Source organism: Heptranchias perlo, chromosome 3, assembly GCF_035084215.1.
Source record: "Heptranchias perlo isolate sHepPer1 chromosome 3, sHepPer1.hap1, whole genome shotgun sequence".
Lineage (NCBI taxonomy): Eukaryota > Metazoa > Chordata > Chondrichthyes > Hexanchiformes > Hexanchidae > Heptranchias > Heptranchias perlo.
Genome location: NC_090327.1, coordinates 23502606 through 23522517, shown reverse-complemented (window position 1 = coordinate 23522517; position 19912 = coordinate 23502606). Strand labels below are relative to the sequence as shown.

The window sequence follows — 19912 nt, the reverse complement described above, 5'->3', positions numbered from 1 at the left end:
AGACTCTGCCAAATCACAGAAAATACTGAGACTCAGCACATTGACACCAATGAAAAGGAGAAGATGGTCATCAAGGGGCAGTCTATTTGCCCCATTCTTTGCTTATTCAACAGAATGAATGTTAACGACTGAGGAGGAGGCCTGTGAAATTAAATTTAAAAAACAATATTTTTTTGTCATTATCAAGATGAGGAAACTGGACCTTTCCATTCTGGGAAATCAATGTGAGCCCTGGTACACCCAGGTCAGATATAGCATTGGCTAAGAGCACAACAAAGTGCTTTATACTCTACCAAACAATGCATTTGCCACCCCTATTGGAAAGAATAATAGACACTATGGGGGAGCAATTCAACTCAAGGCCATCTATTTTGTGCCAGAAAAATGTGGAGCCAGGAATCGAAAATTGGGATTGGCACCTTGGTTGCCCCATTGATGGCCAAGGCCTGCTTGATGCAATATTCAGGCAGGCCTGTAAATGGGTGAACAGCCTGCCTGCCTGAAACAGGAGTAAGGCAGTTTTATATTGCAAATCGGGGTGCTGCACCGGTTGTAGAACCCCGATGCAAAATGCAGGTGCAAGTGGGCAGAGCCTGCACGGCACAAGCTCCTTAGTTGTACTAGGTCTTGAATGGCGTGACCAGCGATCCTTAAAGACACCGCTGAAGGCTGCTCAAAACAGCATAACAAAACTTTTTCAGTGTTATATTTTTGTGGAGCCAGAAGGAGCAGGAGTGCTATTTTTGACTCCCCAAAGATACTGTGGGCTGCTGCAGCCCCCGGCTCGTCCCCTCAACTTTGCCTCCCCCACATTTTGGTGCCTGCAACTTTGGCTCAGACCTCAGGCCGGCAGTGACTGGCACATGGAACAATTGCTCCACTGACCTGATGCCCATTTAGCATGCATGAATTAAATATTTCCCCTTAGAATTTTACTGTACAGGATGTTAATTGTATTCATGTGATTTATATAAATTAGTGTTAATTATATTCAGGTGGTGTGTATCAAATGGGGCTCTCTTGTATCCATATATAAGAGAGCTTATCTAGGGTGTAATAAATGTGAATTAAGGCTTGGAAGCAACTGAAGACCAGGCTCTAGTATACTATCCTTCGCCACCGGGCTATCCAACTTATAACACAGGAGGCCATTTGGCTCATTGAGACTGTGCCAGCTCTATGAAAGAGCTATCAACTTAGTACCATTCCCCAGCCCTTTAATTTCTTTTTCTTTTTCAAATATTTTTCTACTTTTCTTTCAAAAACCAAAATGAATTCTGCTTCCTCCGTTGTTTCTGTTAGGGCATTCCATGTCCTAACAACATTCTGCATTAAAAAAATCTCCTAACCCCTCTATTTGTTCTTTTGGTGATGATCTTAAATTTATATCTTCAAGTTACCGAGGCATTGACCATTGGAAATAATATCCCCTATTTATCTCATCAAAACCATTCATAATTTTGAAGATTTCTATCAGATCTTCATTTAACCTTCTCTGCTCTACTAAAAAGGGCCCCAATTTCTCATCTCTCCTCATAACGAAGACTTTTCATCCCTGATATCATCTGAGTAAGTCTTTTATACACCTTCTTTGTGGTTGTTTTATGAAATATCTTATTTACTCACGATAGATTCCTGAATCTCAACATATATCACTCATCACCATCTCATTTGCTGCGTCACAGTCTTATTGGGATTACAATCTTTCAGCTTGAAGCGATGTAATGATACAGCTTGTTGTCTCTCTTTTTTCATAAGCATTGTACATCACACCATATTTGTACCATTTTAATCTTTAACTTACAGATAGCATTGAAGCCAACATCGAGAGGGCAGCTTCAAATGTTGATGCAGCTAATGAGCAGCTAGCGAAAGCAAGTCAGCACCAGGTAAGCCTGTGTTTAAATCTTGCTGAAAGACATTCCTAACTCTGAATTGGGCTCAGCTGAATTCCTCTCAGTTTTCCCAAGTACATACACTTCGGCTCAGATCTGGGTCCTGTGGGTATGTGCGCTTCAGGTTTCTTAAGAATGGGTGAGACATGAAAGGTTATCGTGGACATCTGGAGAAAGAATTGTAATACAGCCTTAATCAGCCAAAGAGAAAGTAAATGTGAATGCTGCGTCTGGACAAAACTGACCCCTGACATGCTCAAGCTTATGGCAGTGACACCTGTCTCAAAATTCATCTAACATGGATCCAAATGGCACTCATAGAAGAGGTGACTCTGTACCAGTAACTGTTAGTAAAACTAAGGATTGATCACCCATTATACAACCGCCCGATTTTTCCTTCCATTGGCCTTGGTGAAAGGGAAATCGGGTCTGGGGTATAATGGGCGGTCAATTCGATATCATCCATTTTACACCATCGCCCAAAGTTAACATTTCCCCTTGATATGCATTGTAACTTTTTCACTCCTGCCTTCCTTGTGGTTTTATGTACCTTCTATTCCCTTGTATAGGAACTGGTTGGAATAAATAATATCCTTGTGTTTGCAAACAAGGTGTAAGAATTCACTGGAAGAACACATTTGTAGTCTCTGTGTTACTAGACTCTGCACATCCTCATATTTCTCTGTCGCTTACTCATTAATAAATCCCATAGAGCTGTCTATTGATTCCTTCAAAATATACAAATTTAAACTTTTGTTTTTACATTATGCCGAACGGTTGGTATAAAATGAAAAGCATTTTTTAATGAAATGCCATGCACTTATTTGAAAAGTAGACACATATATCAACTATGTATTCCAATATTCTGTGTGTTGTGACAATAATAATACTTTATAGAATGGAAAAACCAATACTGAAAATACAGAAGACATAATTTTTAAGTCTAGCTTTGTGTACATTATATTTGTCGACTGAACTGAGTAGAACTTCTGCCAATGCTGGTGATGTGAAAATCTTCAGAACAAACCCCATCTTTTCTTTCTGTGGTGGAACATGTTGGAACACTGGTATGCCACCTCACTATGAGGAGTTCATTCATACATGGTATGATCTTTACTGAAATACTTCAAATTTTTTGCCTTCACTGTTCCTTCCTCTCAACAAAAACAACAACAACTTGCATTTATATAGCGCCTTTAATCTAGTAAAACAGCCCAAGGCGTTTCACAGGAGTGTTATCAGACAATATTTGACACCGAGCCACATAAGAAGATATTAGGACAGGTGACCAAATGCTTGGTCAAAGAGGTAGGTTTTAAAGGAGGAGAGAGAGGTAGAGAGACAGAGAGGTTTAGGGAGAGAATTCCAGAGTTTAGGGCCTAGACAGCTGAAGGCACGGCCGCCAATGGTGGGGCGAAGAAAATTGGGGATGCATAAGAGGCCAGAATTGGAGGAGCGCAGAGTTCTCAGAGGACTGGAGGGGATTACAGAGATAGGGAGGGGCAAGGACATGGGCTATCTGTACTGTCTTCCTTGGTCATGAAGATGGAACAATGGACAGAACTATGGACCTTTCTTTGAATGGAATTAGTTCTATTCCTCGTTTGGTCTTCTCCTGGCACCGCTTTAGCAGACCGAGTGAACAGTTTAAATTCATTCTTAGAAGAATGTGAGCAGGATTATCAATTGAGACAATGATTTTTCGTTGTAGAGTCTATTGTTAACGTTGGCACTCCCAGATCAGGCATCGCCCAGCTCAGATTCAGAATAAAGCTTTCTGTACTCCCATGTCCTGGCAAGATGCTTTAACTCTCACCTGAAAAAAACTACCCCTTACTACAGCAGTGTGCCTCTTTTGTTTCTCTCACCAGCCATCCTTGCAGCCTCTCTAAATGAGACAGGGCTGAATCAGTTGAGGGTGCGGCATCTCTTACAATGTTTTTGACATTGGCGCATTACAGCCTTCAGTGGCATCGGGCAGCATCATCCATGTGCCACCCTGCTTCTGCATTGTGCATCTAAATGCTGCGTATGGATTGGAGTGATAGTTTAGTTTCCCCACTGCCAACCATTTGGACGGCACCTGCTCACCATCATTTCTTTCATACCAAATATATTGGGGGTGAACTTTCACCTTCACTGCCTGAGTGGTAATCTGGTCGAGCGAATTGCCTGCCAGCTATTCATCCCATTGAAATCTACGCGATGAAAAGTGGACTGACTTTACAACAGGTGGGTGATCCTCTCTGCTGGATTATCACCTAGGCAGTGATAGTGAAAATTCCCACCATAGTGTTTAAAAAATAAGTTTTGGTAACTAATTTTTTGCTATTATCAAAATTCAGTACACATCCACTGCAATTTTAACAATCTAAATAATTTTTTTAATATACATTATGCTCCCCGTAGTGTACTCCACAGGTCTGTTGAGTAAATGCAAGCCACTTACTTCTCTTTTGCATGACATATGATTAATAAAAAAAGATTTATTTGAAGACATTAAGGATTTTGAACTTCAGTGCTTCTGGCACACACTGGCAGCACATATCAGGAGACTGTGTACTTCCAGGCCTTTGTTTGCCGATCATTAATTTTAAAGGACATAAAGATCGCGGGCTGGGGTATGGCGTTTCCCAGCCAATTCCTGCAGCGCACTCTTTCGCAGGGTTTTATTTTTACGTTTTGACCCCAATTTTTCCGGAGAAGTAGCACAGAAATAAAAAGTTGACCACAGACGTTGGAATAAGTCTATGTTCCCTATAATGTAATTGTGTGACCCTCTGTTTATACACAAACTGCATGATCCAGCCCCTTTCATAAAACATTTGAGAAATAGAGAGTAGCTGCCACATTTATTTCTTTCATAAATAACTCTAATTTCCTTTGTAATATTGTGCTGCATAAATCCAAGGCTTTTTAATGTTGAGTGACTTATTAACATGATGCTACCAAACATAGACAAAAATACTATTCGGGCATAGGCCAAAATTGTAGATATAAATACTACCCTTTTTTTCTTGTTGCGAAACTCAGGTGAAGGATGTATGATTGTAGTGCAGAACATCACCAAAGTTGAAAAGAATGGGAGAGAAGATGAGATAGTTCGAGAAGCAATGATTCAGTGATGCCAAATTTGGGGTTATAAAAGCATATAGGTTTCAGGAGGAAGGGAAGGCTGAGGGAAGTAAGGACTTTCCAACTTTGAGATTCTAGGAAAGGCATAAAAATAAGTGATGGTGTTCCCTTGACATTCCAGAATCCTAGCTCCAGTTTGTTATTATCTGACTTATCTTGTTGTTTAGATTGTTTTATTTGTGGAGTTTGCAATAAGTGATTGTTTGAACGTTGCCTTGACACAACAGGGGCAATTTTAACCTAATTGGCCTGGCAGTAAACTGACGAGATCAGGTGCAACGCTTGTTTTATGCCCCGCCCGCTTGAAGTCAATGGAGAGTAATATCAGGTGGGGTGTAAATCCAGCATTCGACCCGATTCCTGTCAGTTTCCCGCCAGACCAGTCAGGTTAAAATTGCCCCCCACTCCACTTCAGATGAAGCAGAATTAACACAGAAATTGATGCCACAGAGCAGTGACCAAATGTTTGCTCACCTCTAGGAATAAAAGCCCTGAGACACGATCAATGAAGAAGGAAGCAAAAGGTTTGATCCCTTCATTCCATATGTTTCCAAGCTGCTTACACTGCTCAAGTTCAGCAGATACTTAGACCATAATATTTATGTTGATGTAAAGATCAATTAGGGTTAATTAATTTTGAAATACATGGGTTCAATAAAATGGAACTTAACTGTGCACTTTCCTGATAGGTTAATAAACTTTCCTGGCAGTGTGCTACAAAGTATTCAGTGTTTTATATTTTTAATTAAGATCAGAAATTAGTGAGTGACTTACAAGCCCTTATATAATGACTGCCTTTTCCTTCATTATATTGGGACAAGCAATCCAACAGCATAGGAAAGAAGAAGAATCCAGGCCAGAATTGACTTTAATGTTATCGGTCTTAAAAGTATTCTGTCATTAGATGGAGCTCACATTCAAAGTTTTATTGGTCCTGAAATGAATATTTGAACCCTTCATTTAGGGTGGAGCTTAAGCCTATTTCAGAAAGGTTGAAGTTGATGCATTTTAGGAATGGCTGGATGCTGCAGTATGATATTGCACAACAATTTCAGCAGTGACTGTATTCCCTCCAGCAGAATAACTCTTTAAAAAGTATTGGGGCTAAATTTCCACAGGGCTTCTCCCGCTGGTTCGCTGTAATTTCGGCAGAAGAACTGCAGAAACGAGAGGGAGAACCCCTGCGGTAACTCACCTCAATATCTTGTCTTCACTTTTCTCCCCTCCTCTCATGACGGCATTGACTCAACTGGTAGAGTTCAATGTGGCCTGTCCACCCCGATCAGCTTTTCTTCAGGAATGATAACTGACAGGATGTTCGATCGTGAGGTGAGGGAAATTAATGGTGGGAAACATGGAGATGGCAAAAATGCTGAACAAATATTTTGTTTCAGTCTTTACGGTAGAGGACACTAAGAATATCCCAACACTGGACAAACAGGGGGGTCTAGGGGGGGAGGAGCTAAATACGATTAAAATCGCTAAGGAATTGGTACTTAGTAAATTAATGGGACTCAAGGCGAATAAATCCCCTGGACCTGATGGCTTACATCCTAGGGTCTTGAGGGAAGTGGCAGTGGGGATTGTGGATGCTTTGGTAATAATTTTCCAAAATTCTCTGGACTCGGCAAAGGTCCCAGCAGATTGGAAAACTGCTAATGTAACACCGTTATTTAAAAAGGGTAGTAGGCAGAAGGCTGGAAATTATAGACCAGTTAGCCTAACATCTGTGGTGGGTAAAATTTTGCAGTCTATTATTAAGGAAACAGTAGCAGAACATTTGGATAAACATAATTTAATAGGACAAAGTCAGCATGGCTTTACGAAGGGGAAGTCATGTCTGACAAATTTGCTTGAGTTCTTTGAGGACATAACGTATAGGGTGGATAAAGGGGAACCAGTGGACGTAGTGTATTTAGACTTCCAGAAGGCATTCGACAAGGTGCCACATAAAAGATTATTGTTCAAGATAAAGAATCACTGGATTGGGGGTAATATTCTGGCATGGGTGGAGGATTGGTTATCTAACAGGAAGCAGAGAGTTGGGATAAATGGTTCATTCTCGGACTGGCAAGTGGTGTTCCGCAGGGGTCGGTGCTGGGTCCCCAACTCTTTACAATCTATATTAACGATTTGGAGGAGGGGACCGAGTGTAACATATCAAAGTTTGCAGATGATACAAAGATGGGAGGGAAAGTAGAGAGTGAGGAGGACATAAAAAACCTACAAGGGGATATAGACAGGCTGGGTGAGTGGGCGGAGATTTGGCAGATGCAATACAATATTGGAAAATGTGAGGTTATGCACTTTGGCAGGAAAAACCAAAGAGCAAGTTATTATCTTGATGGCGAGAGACTGGAAAGTACTGCAGTACAAAGGGATCTGGGGGTCCTAGTGCAAGAAAATCAAAAAGTTAGTATGCAGGTGCAGCAGGTGATCAAGAAGGCCAATGGAATGTTGGCTTTTATTGCTAGGGGGATGGAATATAAAAACAGGGAGGTATTGCTGCAGTTATATAAGGTATTGGTGAGATCGTACTTGGAATACTGCATACAGTTTTGGTGTCCATACTTAAGAAAAGACATACTTGCTCTCGAGGCAGTACAAAGAAGGTTCACTCGGGTAATCCCGGGGATGAGGGGGCGGACATATGAGGAGAGGTTGTGTAGATTGGGACTCTACTCATTGGAGTTCAGAAGAATGAGAGGCGATCTTATTGAAACATATAAGATTGTGAAGGGGCTTGATCGGGTGGATGCGGTGAGGATGTTCCCAAGGATGGGTGAAACTAGAACTAGGGGGCATAATCTTAGAATAAGGGGCTGCTCCTTCAAAACTGAGATGAGGAGAACCTTCTTCACTCAGAGGGTGGTAGGTCTGTGGAATTGTTTCCTAGAAGTAAAGGGAATTAGGGGTTACGGGGAGCGGGCAAGAAATTGGACATGAATTTTGATTTGAGGTTAGGATCAGATCAGCCATGATCTTTTTAAATGGTGGAGCAGGCTCGAAGGGCCGATTGGCCTACTCCTGCTCCTATTTCTTATGTTCTTATGTTCTTATATCTGAGCTCAATACTTTCCTCACCTGGAATTGCACATGTTCCAGTAGGAGTCAGCAAAATGAAGTACAGGACCCTTGCAAATTTCCACTTTCCTAGCTCAGTGGTATTGGGGATAATTGTAGCATTCTTATCATCACCTCAGTTGAGATCAGCCAACTCATCACAGACAGGGGAACAGGCTTAGTGCTATCCCTTTCAGTATGGTTCAGTGCTACATTGAATTTACCCACTGAGCCCTCAGGGAACTACTTCCAGCATTGCCTTCAATTATCAGAATTTATTAATTATCAGAACGGGTTTAACAAGCCTTTAGTACAGCTTATGAACATCAGACATCCACTGTTTTCTTCAAAGCATCTCACAGCAATGACGACAAAAACTCAGTCTGTTTTCTGTACTATGCCGGTCGGTTAAAAATTTCAGGCTTGTCCTAGACATTCTCAGGTTCAGCACGGCTACTCATTTCCATAAATGGGCTCCATATCCCCTATGATCAGGAGTATACTCTTACTACCCAATACTAGTTATATAATAGCATGGCCTAGGGGTGATAACATTAAAACCCCTCATTGTGTGTACTCATTTCTGTGATCATGCACATGCTCCATGTGCATGTTTCTGATCTTTTGAAGGCAGCCTGATAATCACTCTGATGACACAAGGTCAATTGTAATTCAATGAATTGGTTTATTTCATAGAAAGACATGCCGGAACAGAACACAATTTTCAGTTAAACACTCCTCATAACATCTAAAATAATATATTGCACAAACTTAGCCCTTGATATGGCCCTAGCTTTGCTTTATTAGTCGGTATTTGGCATGAACTATAGAGAAAGAGAATTCTCTGATTGTTTCAAAACTCCAGCTTACAGTAGACTCAGTTTTCCAGAGAGATAAAGGTGATTTTGGACCCATTTCCATCTCTTTGTGTTGAGGATTAGCTCTTCTCACTGCCAATCAAAACTGCCAACAACCTCCTTGGTCTCGTTCCCATGGCAGCGCAGAATGAGCGCGGGCACGCCGCCCGCCATATATGACCCTTAGGAGCCCATTTTATGCCTGTAATACGGGCATAGCGTGATCAAATTTTGAGGCCAAATTGTCTACAGAAGCAGGCTTATTGATCTCGGAATTATTCAGTGTGTAGGGCTTTGATCTAGGCACAAACTAAATTGTACATGATCAGAGCATTAACAGATGTGTGACAATCTGCTCATCAGTGTTCTATGCAATAATTAAGCATCATTGTGTCTTTAATAATAGATGGGCAGCAAGATGAAACATTAGAGAGGAGAAACAAGGTGCACAGAAGACTGGGAGAGACAAATAGCACCAGAGTAATGAATAGTTCAGAAATAGGAGTGATTAGACGGGGAAAATGCAGGGCAGTCTAAGATGAGTTTGGAGTGCATGTTTTTTTAAATTCGTTCATGGGATGTGGGCGTCGCTGGCGAGGCCAGCATTTATTGCCCATCCCTAATTGCCCTTGAGAAGGTGATGGTGAGCCGCCGCCTTGAACCGCTGCAGTCCGTGTGGTGAAGGTTCTGCCACAGTACTATTAGGTAGGGAGTTCCAGGATTTTGACCCAGCGTCGATGAAGGAACGGCGATGTATTTCCAAGTCGGGATGATGTGTGACTTGGAGGAGAACGTGCAGGTCGTGTTGTTCCCATGTGCCTGCTGCCATTGTCCTTCTAGGTGGTAGAGGTCGCATGTTTGGGAGGTGCTGTCGAAGAAGCCTTGGCGAGTTGCTGCAGTGCATCCTGTCGATGGTACACACTGCAGCAACAGTGCGCTGGTGGTGGAGGGAGTGAATGTTTAGGATGGTGGATGCGGCACCAATCAAGCGGGCTGCTTTGTCCTGGATGGTGTCGAGCTTCTTGAGTGTCATTGGAGCTGCACTCATCCAGGCAAGTGGAGAGTATTCCATCACACTCCTGACTTGTGCCTTGTAGATGGTGGAAAGGCTTTGGGGAGTCAGGAGGTGAGTCACTCGCTGCAGAATACCCAGCCTCTGACCTGCTCTCGTAGCCACAGTATTTATGTGGCTGGTACAGTTAAGTTTCTGGCAAATGGTGACCCCCAGGATGTTGATGGTGGGGGATTCTGCCTTGGTAATGCTGTTGAACGTCAAGGGGATGTGGTTAGACTCACTCTTGTTGGAGATGGTCATTGCCTGGCACTTGTCTGGCGTGAATGTTACTTGCCACTTATGAGCCCAAGCCTGGATGTTGTCCAGGTCTTGCTGCATGCGGGCTCGGACTGCTTTATTATTTGCCGAGTTGAGAACGGAACTGTACACTGTGCAATCATTAGTGAACATCCCCGTTTCTGACCTTATAATGGAGGGAAGGTCATTGGTGAAGCTGCTGAAGATGGTTGGGCCTAGGACACTGCCTCCAACGACCACTACCATCTTCCTTTGTGCTAGGTATGACTGCAGCCACTGGAGAGTTTTCCCCGATTCCCATTGATTTCAATTTTACTAGGGCTCCTTGGTGCCACACTCGGTCAAATGCTGCCTTGATGTCAAGGGCAGTCACTCTCACCTCACCTCTGGAATTCAGCTCTTTTGTCCATGTTTGGACCAAGGCTGTAATGAGGACTGGAGCCGAGTGGTCCTGGCGGAACCCAAACTGAGCATCGGTGAGCAGGTTATTGGTGAGTAAGTGCCGCTTGATAGCATTGTCGACGACACCTTCCATCACTTTGCTGATGATTGAGAGTAGACTGATGGGGTGGTAATTGGCCGGATTGATTCGTCGTGCTTTTTGTGGACAGGACATACCTGGGCAATTTTCCACATTGTCGGGTAGATGCCAGTGTTGTAGCTGTACTGGAACAGCTTGGCTAGAGGCGCAGCTAGTTCTGGAGCACAAGTCTTCAGTACTTCAGCCAGGATGTTGTCAGGACCCATAGCCTTTGCTGTATCCAGTGCACTCAGCTGTTTCTTGATATCACGTGGAGTGAATCGAATTGGCTGAAGACTGGCTTCTGTGATGGTGGGTTATCGGGAGGAGGCCGAGATGGATCATCCACTAGGCACTTCTGGCTGAAGATGGTTGCAAGCGTTTCAGCCTTGTCTTTTGCACTCACGTGCTGGACTTCGCCATCATTGAGGATGGGGATGTTTACAGAGCCTCCTCCTCGCGTTAGTTGTTCACCACCATTCACAAATGGATGTGGCAGTACTGCAGGGCTTTGATCTGATCCGTTGGTTGTGGAATCGCTTAGCTCTATCTGTAGCATGTTGCTTCCGCTGTTTAGCATGCATGTAGTCCTGAGTTGTAGCTTCACCAGATTGGAACCTCATTTTTAGGTGCTGCACCTGACATGCTCTTCTACACTCCTCATTGAACCAGGGTTGATCGCCTGGCTTGTTGGTAATGGTAGAGTGAGGAATATGCCAGGCCATGAGGTTACAGATTTTACAATTCTGCTGCTGCTGATGGCCCACAGCATCTCATGGATGCCCAGTTTTCAGCTGCTAGATCTGTTCTGAATCTGTCCCATTTAGCACGGTGGTAGTGCCTCATAACACATTGGATAGTGTCCTCAGTGCGAAGACGGGACTTCGTCTCCACGAGGACTGTGTGCTGGTCACTCCTACCGATACTGCCACGGACAGATGCATCTCCGAAAGGCAGATTGGTGAGGACGAGGTCAAGTAAGTTTTTCCCTCGTGTTGGTTCGCTCACCACCTGCCGCAGGCCCAGTCTGGCAGCTATGTCCTTCAGGACTCGGCCAGCTCAGTCAGTAATGGTGCTACCGAGCTACTCTTGGTGATGGACATTGAAGTCCCCCACCCAGAGTACATTCTGTGCCCTTGCTACCCTCAGTGCTTCCTCCAAGTGGTGTTCAACATGGAGGAGGACTGATTCATCAGCTGAGGGAGGGCGGTAGGTGGTAATCAGCAGGAGGTTTCCTTGCCCATGTTTGACCTGATGCCATGAGATTTCATGGGGTCCAGAGTCAATGTTGAGGACTCCCAGGGCCACTCCCTCCTGACTGTATATCACTGTACCGCCACCTCTGGTGGGTCTATCCTGCTGGTGGGACAGGACATACCCAGGGATGGTGATGGAAGAGTCTGGGACGTTGGCTGAAAGGTATGATTCTGTGAGTATGGCTATGTCAGGCTGTTGTTTGACTTGTCTGTGGGACAGCTCTCCCAATTTTGGCACATGTCCCCAGATGTTAGTGCGGAGGACCTTGAAGGGCCGACTGGGTTTGGTTTGCCTTTGTCGTGTCCGGTGCCTAATGGCCCGTCCGGTTTTATTCTTATTATGACTTTTTTAGCAAGATTGTACAACTGAGAGGCTTGCTCAGCCATTTCAGAGGGCAGTTAAGAATCAACCACATTGCTGTGGGTCTGGAGTCACATATGGGCCAGACCGGGTAAGGACGGCAGGTTTCCTTCCCTAAAGGGCATTGGTGAACCAGATGGGTTTTTAACGACAATCCGGTAATGGTAGAGTGAGGAATATGGCCACCATTACTAATACTAGTATTTTAATTCCAGATTTTATTTAATTAATTGAATTTAAATTCCCCAGCTGCCATGGCGGGATTTGAACTCATGACTCCAGATTATTAGTCGAGGCCTCTGTATTACTAGTCCAGTAACATAACCACTATGCTGCAGTACTCTTAGCATATGCGTAAATGCACTTAGCGTGGTAAATAAGGTTGGTGATCTTCAGGCAAAAGTCACCACATGGGACTATGATATTGTGGCACTAACAGAGACCTGGCTCAAGGATGGGGAGGATTACTGTTCCTGGCTACAAGGTATTCAGGAAAGATAGGGAAGGAAATAAAGGAGGGGGGTTGGGAGTTGGCAGTATCGATCAAAGAAACTATTGTAGCACTGGAAAGACAGAATCTATTTGGTTAGAATTAAGGAACAATAGAGGAGCTATTTTGCCATTGGGTGTATACTATATGCCACCAAATATTGAGAAGGAGATAGAGGAACAAATTTGCAGGCAAATTACAGAAAGGTGCAAGAACTATAGAGTAGTAATAATGGGGGACTTCAATAATCCCAATATAGACTGGGATAGTAACAATGTAAAGGGCAAAGGGGGAGGAATTCCTGAAATGTATACAAGAGAACTTTCTTGATCAGTGTATTTCCAGCCCAATGAGGAAGAAAGCAGTGCTGGATTTAATTCTGGGGAAAGAAGTAGGGCAGGTGGAGCATGTTTTAGTGGGGGAGCATTCGGGAAACAGTGATCATAATATCATTAGGTTTAGTATAGATATGGAAAAGGACAATGAACAATCAAGTGTAAAAATACTTAACTGGAGGAGGGCAAACTTCAGTGAATTAAAAAGGGATCCTGCCCAGGTGAATTGAAATCAAAAATTGGTAGGCAAAGCAGTAATTGAAAAATGGGAGGCTTTCAAGAAAGAGATGGTTTAGGTACAGAGTAGACACATTCCCACGAGGGGGAAAGGAAGGACATCCAAATCTAGAGCTCCCTGGTTGACTTAAGATATAAAGCTTAAAATGAAACAGAAAAAGGAGATTTGAACCAGGCTGAATATATAAAGTACAGAGGATATCTAAAAAAGTAAATAAGAGGGACAAAGAGAAAGTATGAGAATAGATTAGCAGCTGACATAAAATGTCAGCTGCTAATCTATTGCACTTGAAATGCCATAGCAGCACTTGAAATGCCATAGCATACAAGGCTACGGACCAAATGCTGGAATATGGGATTAGAGTAGACAGGGCAGATGGCCGGCGCGGACACGATGGGCCGAAGGGCCTCTATCCGTGCTGTATAACTCTATGACTCTATGACTCTATAAAAGGGAACCCAAAAGTCTTCTATTTACATATAAATAGTAAAAGGGTAACTAAAGGAAGATTAGAGCCGGTTAGAGTCAAAAAGGGGGGATCTTCTTATGGAGGCAGAGAGTATGGCTGAGGTACTAAATGAGTACTTCGCATCCTTCACTAGAGAAGAGGATGCTGCCATTGTAGCAGTAAAGGAGGTGGTAGCGCAATATTGGATAGAATAAAAATAGATAAAGAGGAGATGCTTAAAAGATTGGCAGTACTCCAAGTAGAAAAGTCACCGGGCCCAGATGGGTTGCATTCTAGGTTACTGAGGGAAGTAAGGGTGGAAATTGTGGGTGCTATGGCCACAATCTTCCAGTCCTCCTTAAGATGCAGTGCCATGGGAATGGAGGATTGCAAATGTTATGCCCCTGTTCAAAAAAGGGGAGAGCGATAAACCGGGCAATTACAGGCCAATCATCCTAACTTCAGCAGTGGGAAAACTTTTAGAGACAATAATTCAGGACAAAATTAATTGGCACTTGGAAAGTATGCGCTAATAAATGAAAGTCAGCATGGATTTGTTCAAGGATAGACCTGTTTGATATAGTTCTTTGATGAAGTAACAGAGAGTGCTAATGAGGATAGTGTGGTTGATGTTGTGTATATGGACTTACAGAAGACATTTGATCAAGTACCACATAATAGACTTGTTAGCAAAATTAAAGCCCCTGGGATTAAAGGGACAGTGGCAGCATGGAAACAAAATTAGCTAAGGGACAGAAAGCAGAGAGTCGTGGTAAATGGTTGTTTTTCAAACTGGAGGGAAGTGTACAGTGGTGTTGCCCAGGGGTCGGTAATGGGACACTGTTCTTTTTGATATATATTAATGACCTGGACTTGGGTATGGAGGGTAAAATTTCAAAGTTTGCAGATGGCACAAAACTCTGAACTGTAGTGAAAATGTGGAGGATACTAACATACTTCAGAAGGACGTAGACAGACTGGTGAAATGGGCAGACACTTGGCAGATGAGTTTTAATGCAGAGAAGTGTGAAGTGATACATTTTGGTAGGAAAAATGAGGAGAGGCAATATCAGCTAAATGATACAATTTTAAAGAGAGTGCAGGAACAAAGACACCTTGGGGGTGTACATACACAAATCTTTGAAGGTGGCAGGACAAGTTGAGAAGGCTGTTAAAAAAGCATATGTGAACCTGGGCTTTATTCATAGAGGCATAGAGTACAAAAGCAAGGAAGTTATGCTAAACCTTTATAAAACACTGGTTAGGCCTCAGCTGGAGTATTGTGTTCAATTCTGGGCACCACACTTCAGGAAGGATGTCAACACCTTCGAGAGGGTGCAGAAGAGATTTACTGGAATGGTGCCAGGGATAAAGGACTTCAGTTATGTGGAGAGACTGGAGAAGCTGTGTTTTTTCTCCTTCGAACAGAGAAGGGTTAGAGGTGTTCAAAGTCATGAACGGCTTTGATAGAGTCAATAAGGAGAAATTGTTTCCAGTGGCAGAAGCATCGGTAACCAGAGGACACAGATTTAAGGTGATTGGCAAAAGAACCAGAGGCCACATGATGAAACATTTTTTTACACAGCGAGTTGTTATAGTCTGGAATGCACTGCCTGAAAGTGGAAGCAGATTGAATAATAACTATCAAATAGGAATTGGATATATACTTGAAGGGAAAAAATTTCCAGGGCTATGGGGAAAGAGCAGGGGAGTGGGACTAATTGTATAGCTCATTCAAAGAGCCAGCACAGGCACGATGGTTTGAACGGCCTCCTTCTTTGCTGTACTTTCTATGATACTATGATTGGTAGCTCTGACTTCAGAGTCATTTGGACTGATTAAGTACTGAAAAAAACATCCATAATCTTTAGTTCTGACTGAACATGTGAACTGCATGGACAAACTGATACTTTCATTGTAAACGTACAACACTGCTGGGTGAGAAAGTAAGTTGTGAGGAGGATGCAAAGAGAGTGCAAAGGGATAGAGACAGGTTAAGTGAGTGGGCAAGAAGGTGGCAGATGGAGTGTAATGTGGGAAAATGTGAAATTATCCACGTTGGTAGGAAAAATAGAAAAGCAAAATATTTTTTGAAAGGTGAGACACTAAGAAATGTTGGCAGTCAGAGGGATTTGGGTGTACTTGTGCATGAATCACAGAAAGTTAACATGCAGGTACATTAGGAAGGCAAATGGTATGTTAGCCTTTATTGCAAGGGGGTTGGAGTATAAGAGTAAGGAGGCCTTGTTGCAATTATGTGGGGCTCAGGTGAGACCTCCTGGAGGACTGTGTACAGTTTTGGTCTATTCACCTAAGGAAGGATATACTTGCCTTATAGGGGGTGCAACTAGATAGATTCCTAGGGGGAGAGATTGTGTAAAATGGGCATATATTCTCTGGAGTTTAGAAGAATGAGAGGCAATCCCATTGAAATATATAAAATTCTTAGAGTGCTTGTCAGGGTAAATACTGAGAGGCTGTTTCCCCTGGCTGGAGAGTCTGGAACTCGGGGTCATAGTCTCAAGATAAGGGGTTGGCCATTTCAGACCGAGATGAGGAAAAATGTCTTCACTCAGAGGGCTGTGAATCTTTGGAATTCTCTACCTCAGAGAGCTGCGGATGCTCAGTCGTTGATTATATTCAAGAGTGAGATCGATAGATTTTTGGACTCGAAGGGAATCAAGAGATATGGGGATAGGGCGGGAAAGTGGAGTTGAGGTAGAAGATCAGCCATGATCTTATTGAATGGCAGAGCAGGCTCGAGGGGCCATATGGCCTACTCCTGTACCTATTTCTTATGTTCTTATTGCTACATAAAAGTCTGTGACAGACTCTTATCCAAAATTCCTGTTGCTTCATCAAATGATATAAGAAGTATGTTTACAAAGGATACTTAAACCAATTCTCTGCTTGTTACATATGAAAACAAGAATGGGAAAAACCTATCAAGTCCTTCCCATCCAGTCATGGTGCAAACATACTCACTATTGATCCAGACCCTAAATATGCAATCTCCTGGGTGAGACAAAAAACTCAAAGAAACCTGCAACCATTCAGGAAAAACTCTAGCCACTTGCTCTCCTTTTTCTTTAAATATCATTATATTCTGATTCAATATCTTGCTGTGTCTTGCTACTTCTGTATATCATTTAACCTGTAAATAAATCTGACCAAGTATATTTTAGCCTGTATGCGTTGGTCCGACAGGTCGTAACAGTCAGTGGAACTTGATTCACATCCCATGTGATATCCAGTGATCAATACCAATTGCAGATAACTCTTAATCCTGGTGTGCAATCCCAGGCATGGCAGGAATCAGGACACAGGTTTTTGCTGTGAACACAAAAGTGTTGGGGAAAAAAACCCAAACAGTAATAGGTGTCTCTTGTTCAGGCTGACAGGAAAGTCACTCAGACTGTTGGTACTTTCTCAACCTTAGGTAGTGGCCAAACATCAGTCCCTCTGACTAAGAGTTGTGCTAAAGATGCTTACTTCACATATTTGTGGGAATGGGGGAAGTGGGAGCATCTTCTCCCCATTAACAGTGATACCAAACAAGATTGGGTAGCCGTATTCCTACCTCTTCCCTCCTCCCCAGGGTTTCTACGAACAAAGCACCCCAATCCTGAGGTGTATATAGACCAGTTATATACACCCATGTCACCAGACTTCTTATATCACTGCACGCTCCTCGTAATACCATAAAAGAAAAATGTACAACAGCTGCAAAAACATGTAAACTACCTGAAATAAAACGAATGTAATTTGACCATTCTCTGCTGCACATTCCATTAGGTTGCTGGAGCAGCACACTCAAGTGATTTTGTGCCTGATTCAATTGACATTCACAGGAAGGAAGTGGGATCATTCATTTCCTCAGCCTTTTCATATCAGATCACCAACACTGTGTCTAATTCACCTTAAAATTCACAGAGTCTTGAAGATATAAATGGACACTTTAAAATTTTATAAGTATATAAACCCTTAAATGTTGAGTTTGTTCTCGTTTAAATCTCAAAGCAAAAATTATGACTGGAGAACAATATTGTCAGTTCTGAGTACATAAAAATTCTGTGTGGTTGAAATATGAAACATTCAGATCTATAGAACATTTATTAATTGTAACACTGGGTGGAGGGAGTTAATTGCAACATCTTATTTGGTCAAAGGAAAAATATTACCACAACCATCTAATAGACAATTGAACGCATAAATATATGGATTTGTTTTTTTTTAAAGATCTTCACTGTTTGGCAAGTAGAACTTTGGCCTTCAACCATAGGAAGTCTGTCCTAAAAAAGAATAACAGTCAGTGTTGTCACCAGCGCGGCTGGAATTTCCTGGGTATGTGCGCCCAGATACACACGCAGTCTGGGCGCAAGTCAAATATACGGCCAAAAAGATTGCAGAATTTTGGGCGTAAGTGAATTATGTGCATAAGTACTCTCGGCCCAAATCTCCCCAATCTATCGATCCCTCCGCCCGAATGCATCTCCACATCATAATACCAGCCCCTCCCCCAACCAGATCCTTATATATGAGTTTCCTGCAATTGCACTTGCTCAGAGGCTCTCTTCAAATTCCAACCAGATTTTCAGGCTCAGTTGATAAAGTCTTTTTTCTCGTGTTTCATTGCAATTTTTTGAGCATTTAAAAAAAAAATGATCTTCACTAAGACTTGCACGGTATTTTCTATTTCTTTGAATGGATTTTTATGGCATCATATTAAAAATATGAAAAACTTCCTCGATTACAGGTTCTTAAACATTTGTGCCTGATGTGCATCAGTGATGGTTAAATGAGTGGAAACTTTAATGTTCATATTTAAAGAAGGAATTTATGGTGTGAGTCAATGCTTTCCTTGGACCCTGATTGTTGATTCCTGCTGATCTATGCCCATTTTATGTTCGGGTGTATTCTGATGAAATTCGCAGGAAATTTGAACACAACTTGACATTGGCAGAATGGACGCATTCTTGGGTCAAACTACCGGGTTGTGTCCATGGAGGAAATTGCAGGCCCAGGTCCATCAACATATTTCGGGTGTAATTATCGTGACTCCCTTTTGATTTTCTTTGCACTGAGAATATGAAAACAACAAATGTTAATGGAACAGGTTTAATTAACGCAGTTGGGGCAGCTTTTTATTTATTTATCCTACATAACAGTGACTACACTTCAAAAGTACTTTGTTGCTTGTAAAGCATTTTGGCATGTCTTGAGGTTGTGAAAGGTGCTATACAAATGCTTTTCTTTTTGTCTAGCTGCAGTGGGTTAGGACAGCACTAAGGAGCCAATTAAAAAAAATCACTTGCTTCACTATTTTTAGGGAGAAGTCTTAGACATTTCTGTCCAAATTCCTTCTCTAGAAAACTAGGAATAGAACTCCCTTCCACACCCATCACCCCCGCCCCCGCCACTCCATCCCCACCTCCCATCCTGCAACAGCATAACCTCTGTCCCATCTTTTTTTTATTTTACTGGCAGATCGTCTGTGGCATCACTGGGCGTTTACTACTAATAATGTAATAAAAACGATACATCTAGTATCTGTTCCTCTGGTGGGAGAGTCTTGAACAAGGGAGCATAACCTTAAAATTAGAGCTAGGCAGTTCAGGCGTGATGTCAGAAAGCACTTCTTCACACAAAGGTTGGTGGAAATCTGGAATTCTCCTGCAAAAAGTTGTTGAGTCTAGGTCAATTGAAAATTTCTAAACTAAGGTTGACATATTTTTGTTAGTTAAGGGTATTAAGAGTTACGGAACCAAAGCAGGTAAATGGAGTTAAGATACAGATCAGCCATGATCTAATTGAATGGCAGAACACGCCTGAGGGGCTGAATGGCCTCCTCCTGTTCCTATATATTGAGCAAACTATATGCATATTTCTGTCACACTTTCATCTGATTTGCTCAAATTTCATGGCCCCAAAAGTCCGCTGGGTTTTGGGCTGCATTCCAAGTGTAGTCTCCCGAAAGTGTAGCGAGCTTTCCAGAAATTGGT

General features: G+C 42.5%; 1 protein-coding gene across 1 annotated transcript in view; it reads left to right on the top strand.

Annotated features, from left to right (window-relative positions):
• The window catches only part of tsnare1 (T-SNARE Domain Containing 1), a 619881-nt gene that overhangs the window by 477055 nt on the left and 122914 nt on the right, over positions 1–19912 (top strand). The window contains exon 10 of the mRNA XM_067978551.1: positions 1807–1889. Within this exon, the coding sequence (XP_067834652.1) occupies positions 1807–1889 (83 nt within the window). The remainder of the gene's footprint in view (positions 1–1806; positions 1890–19912) is intronic.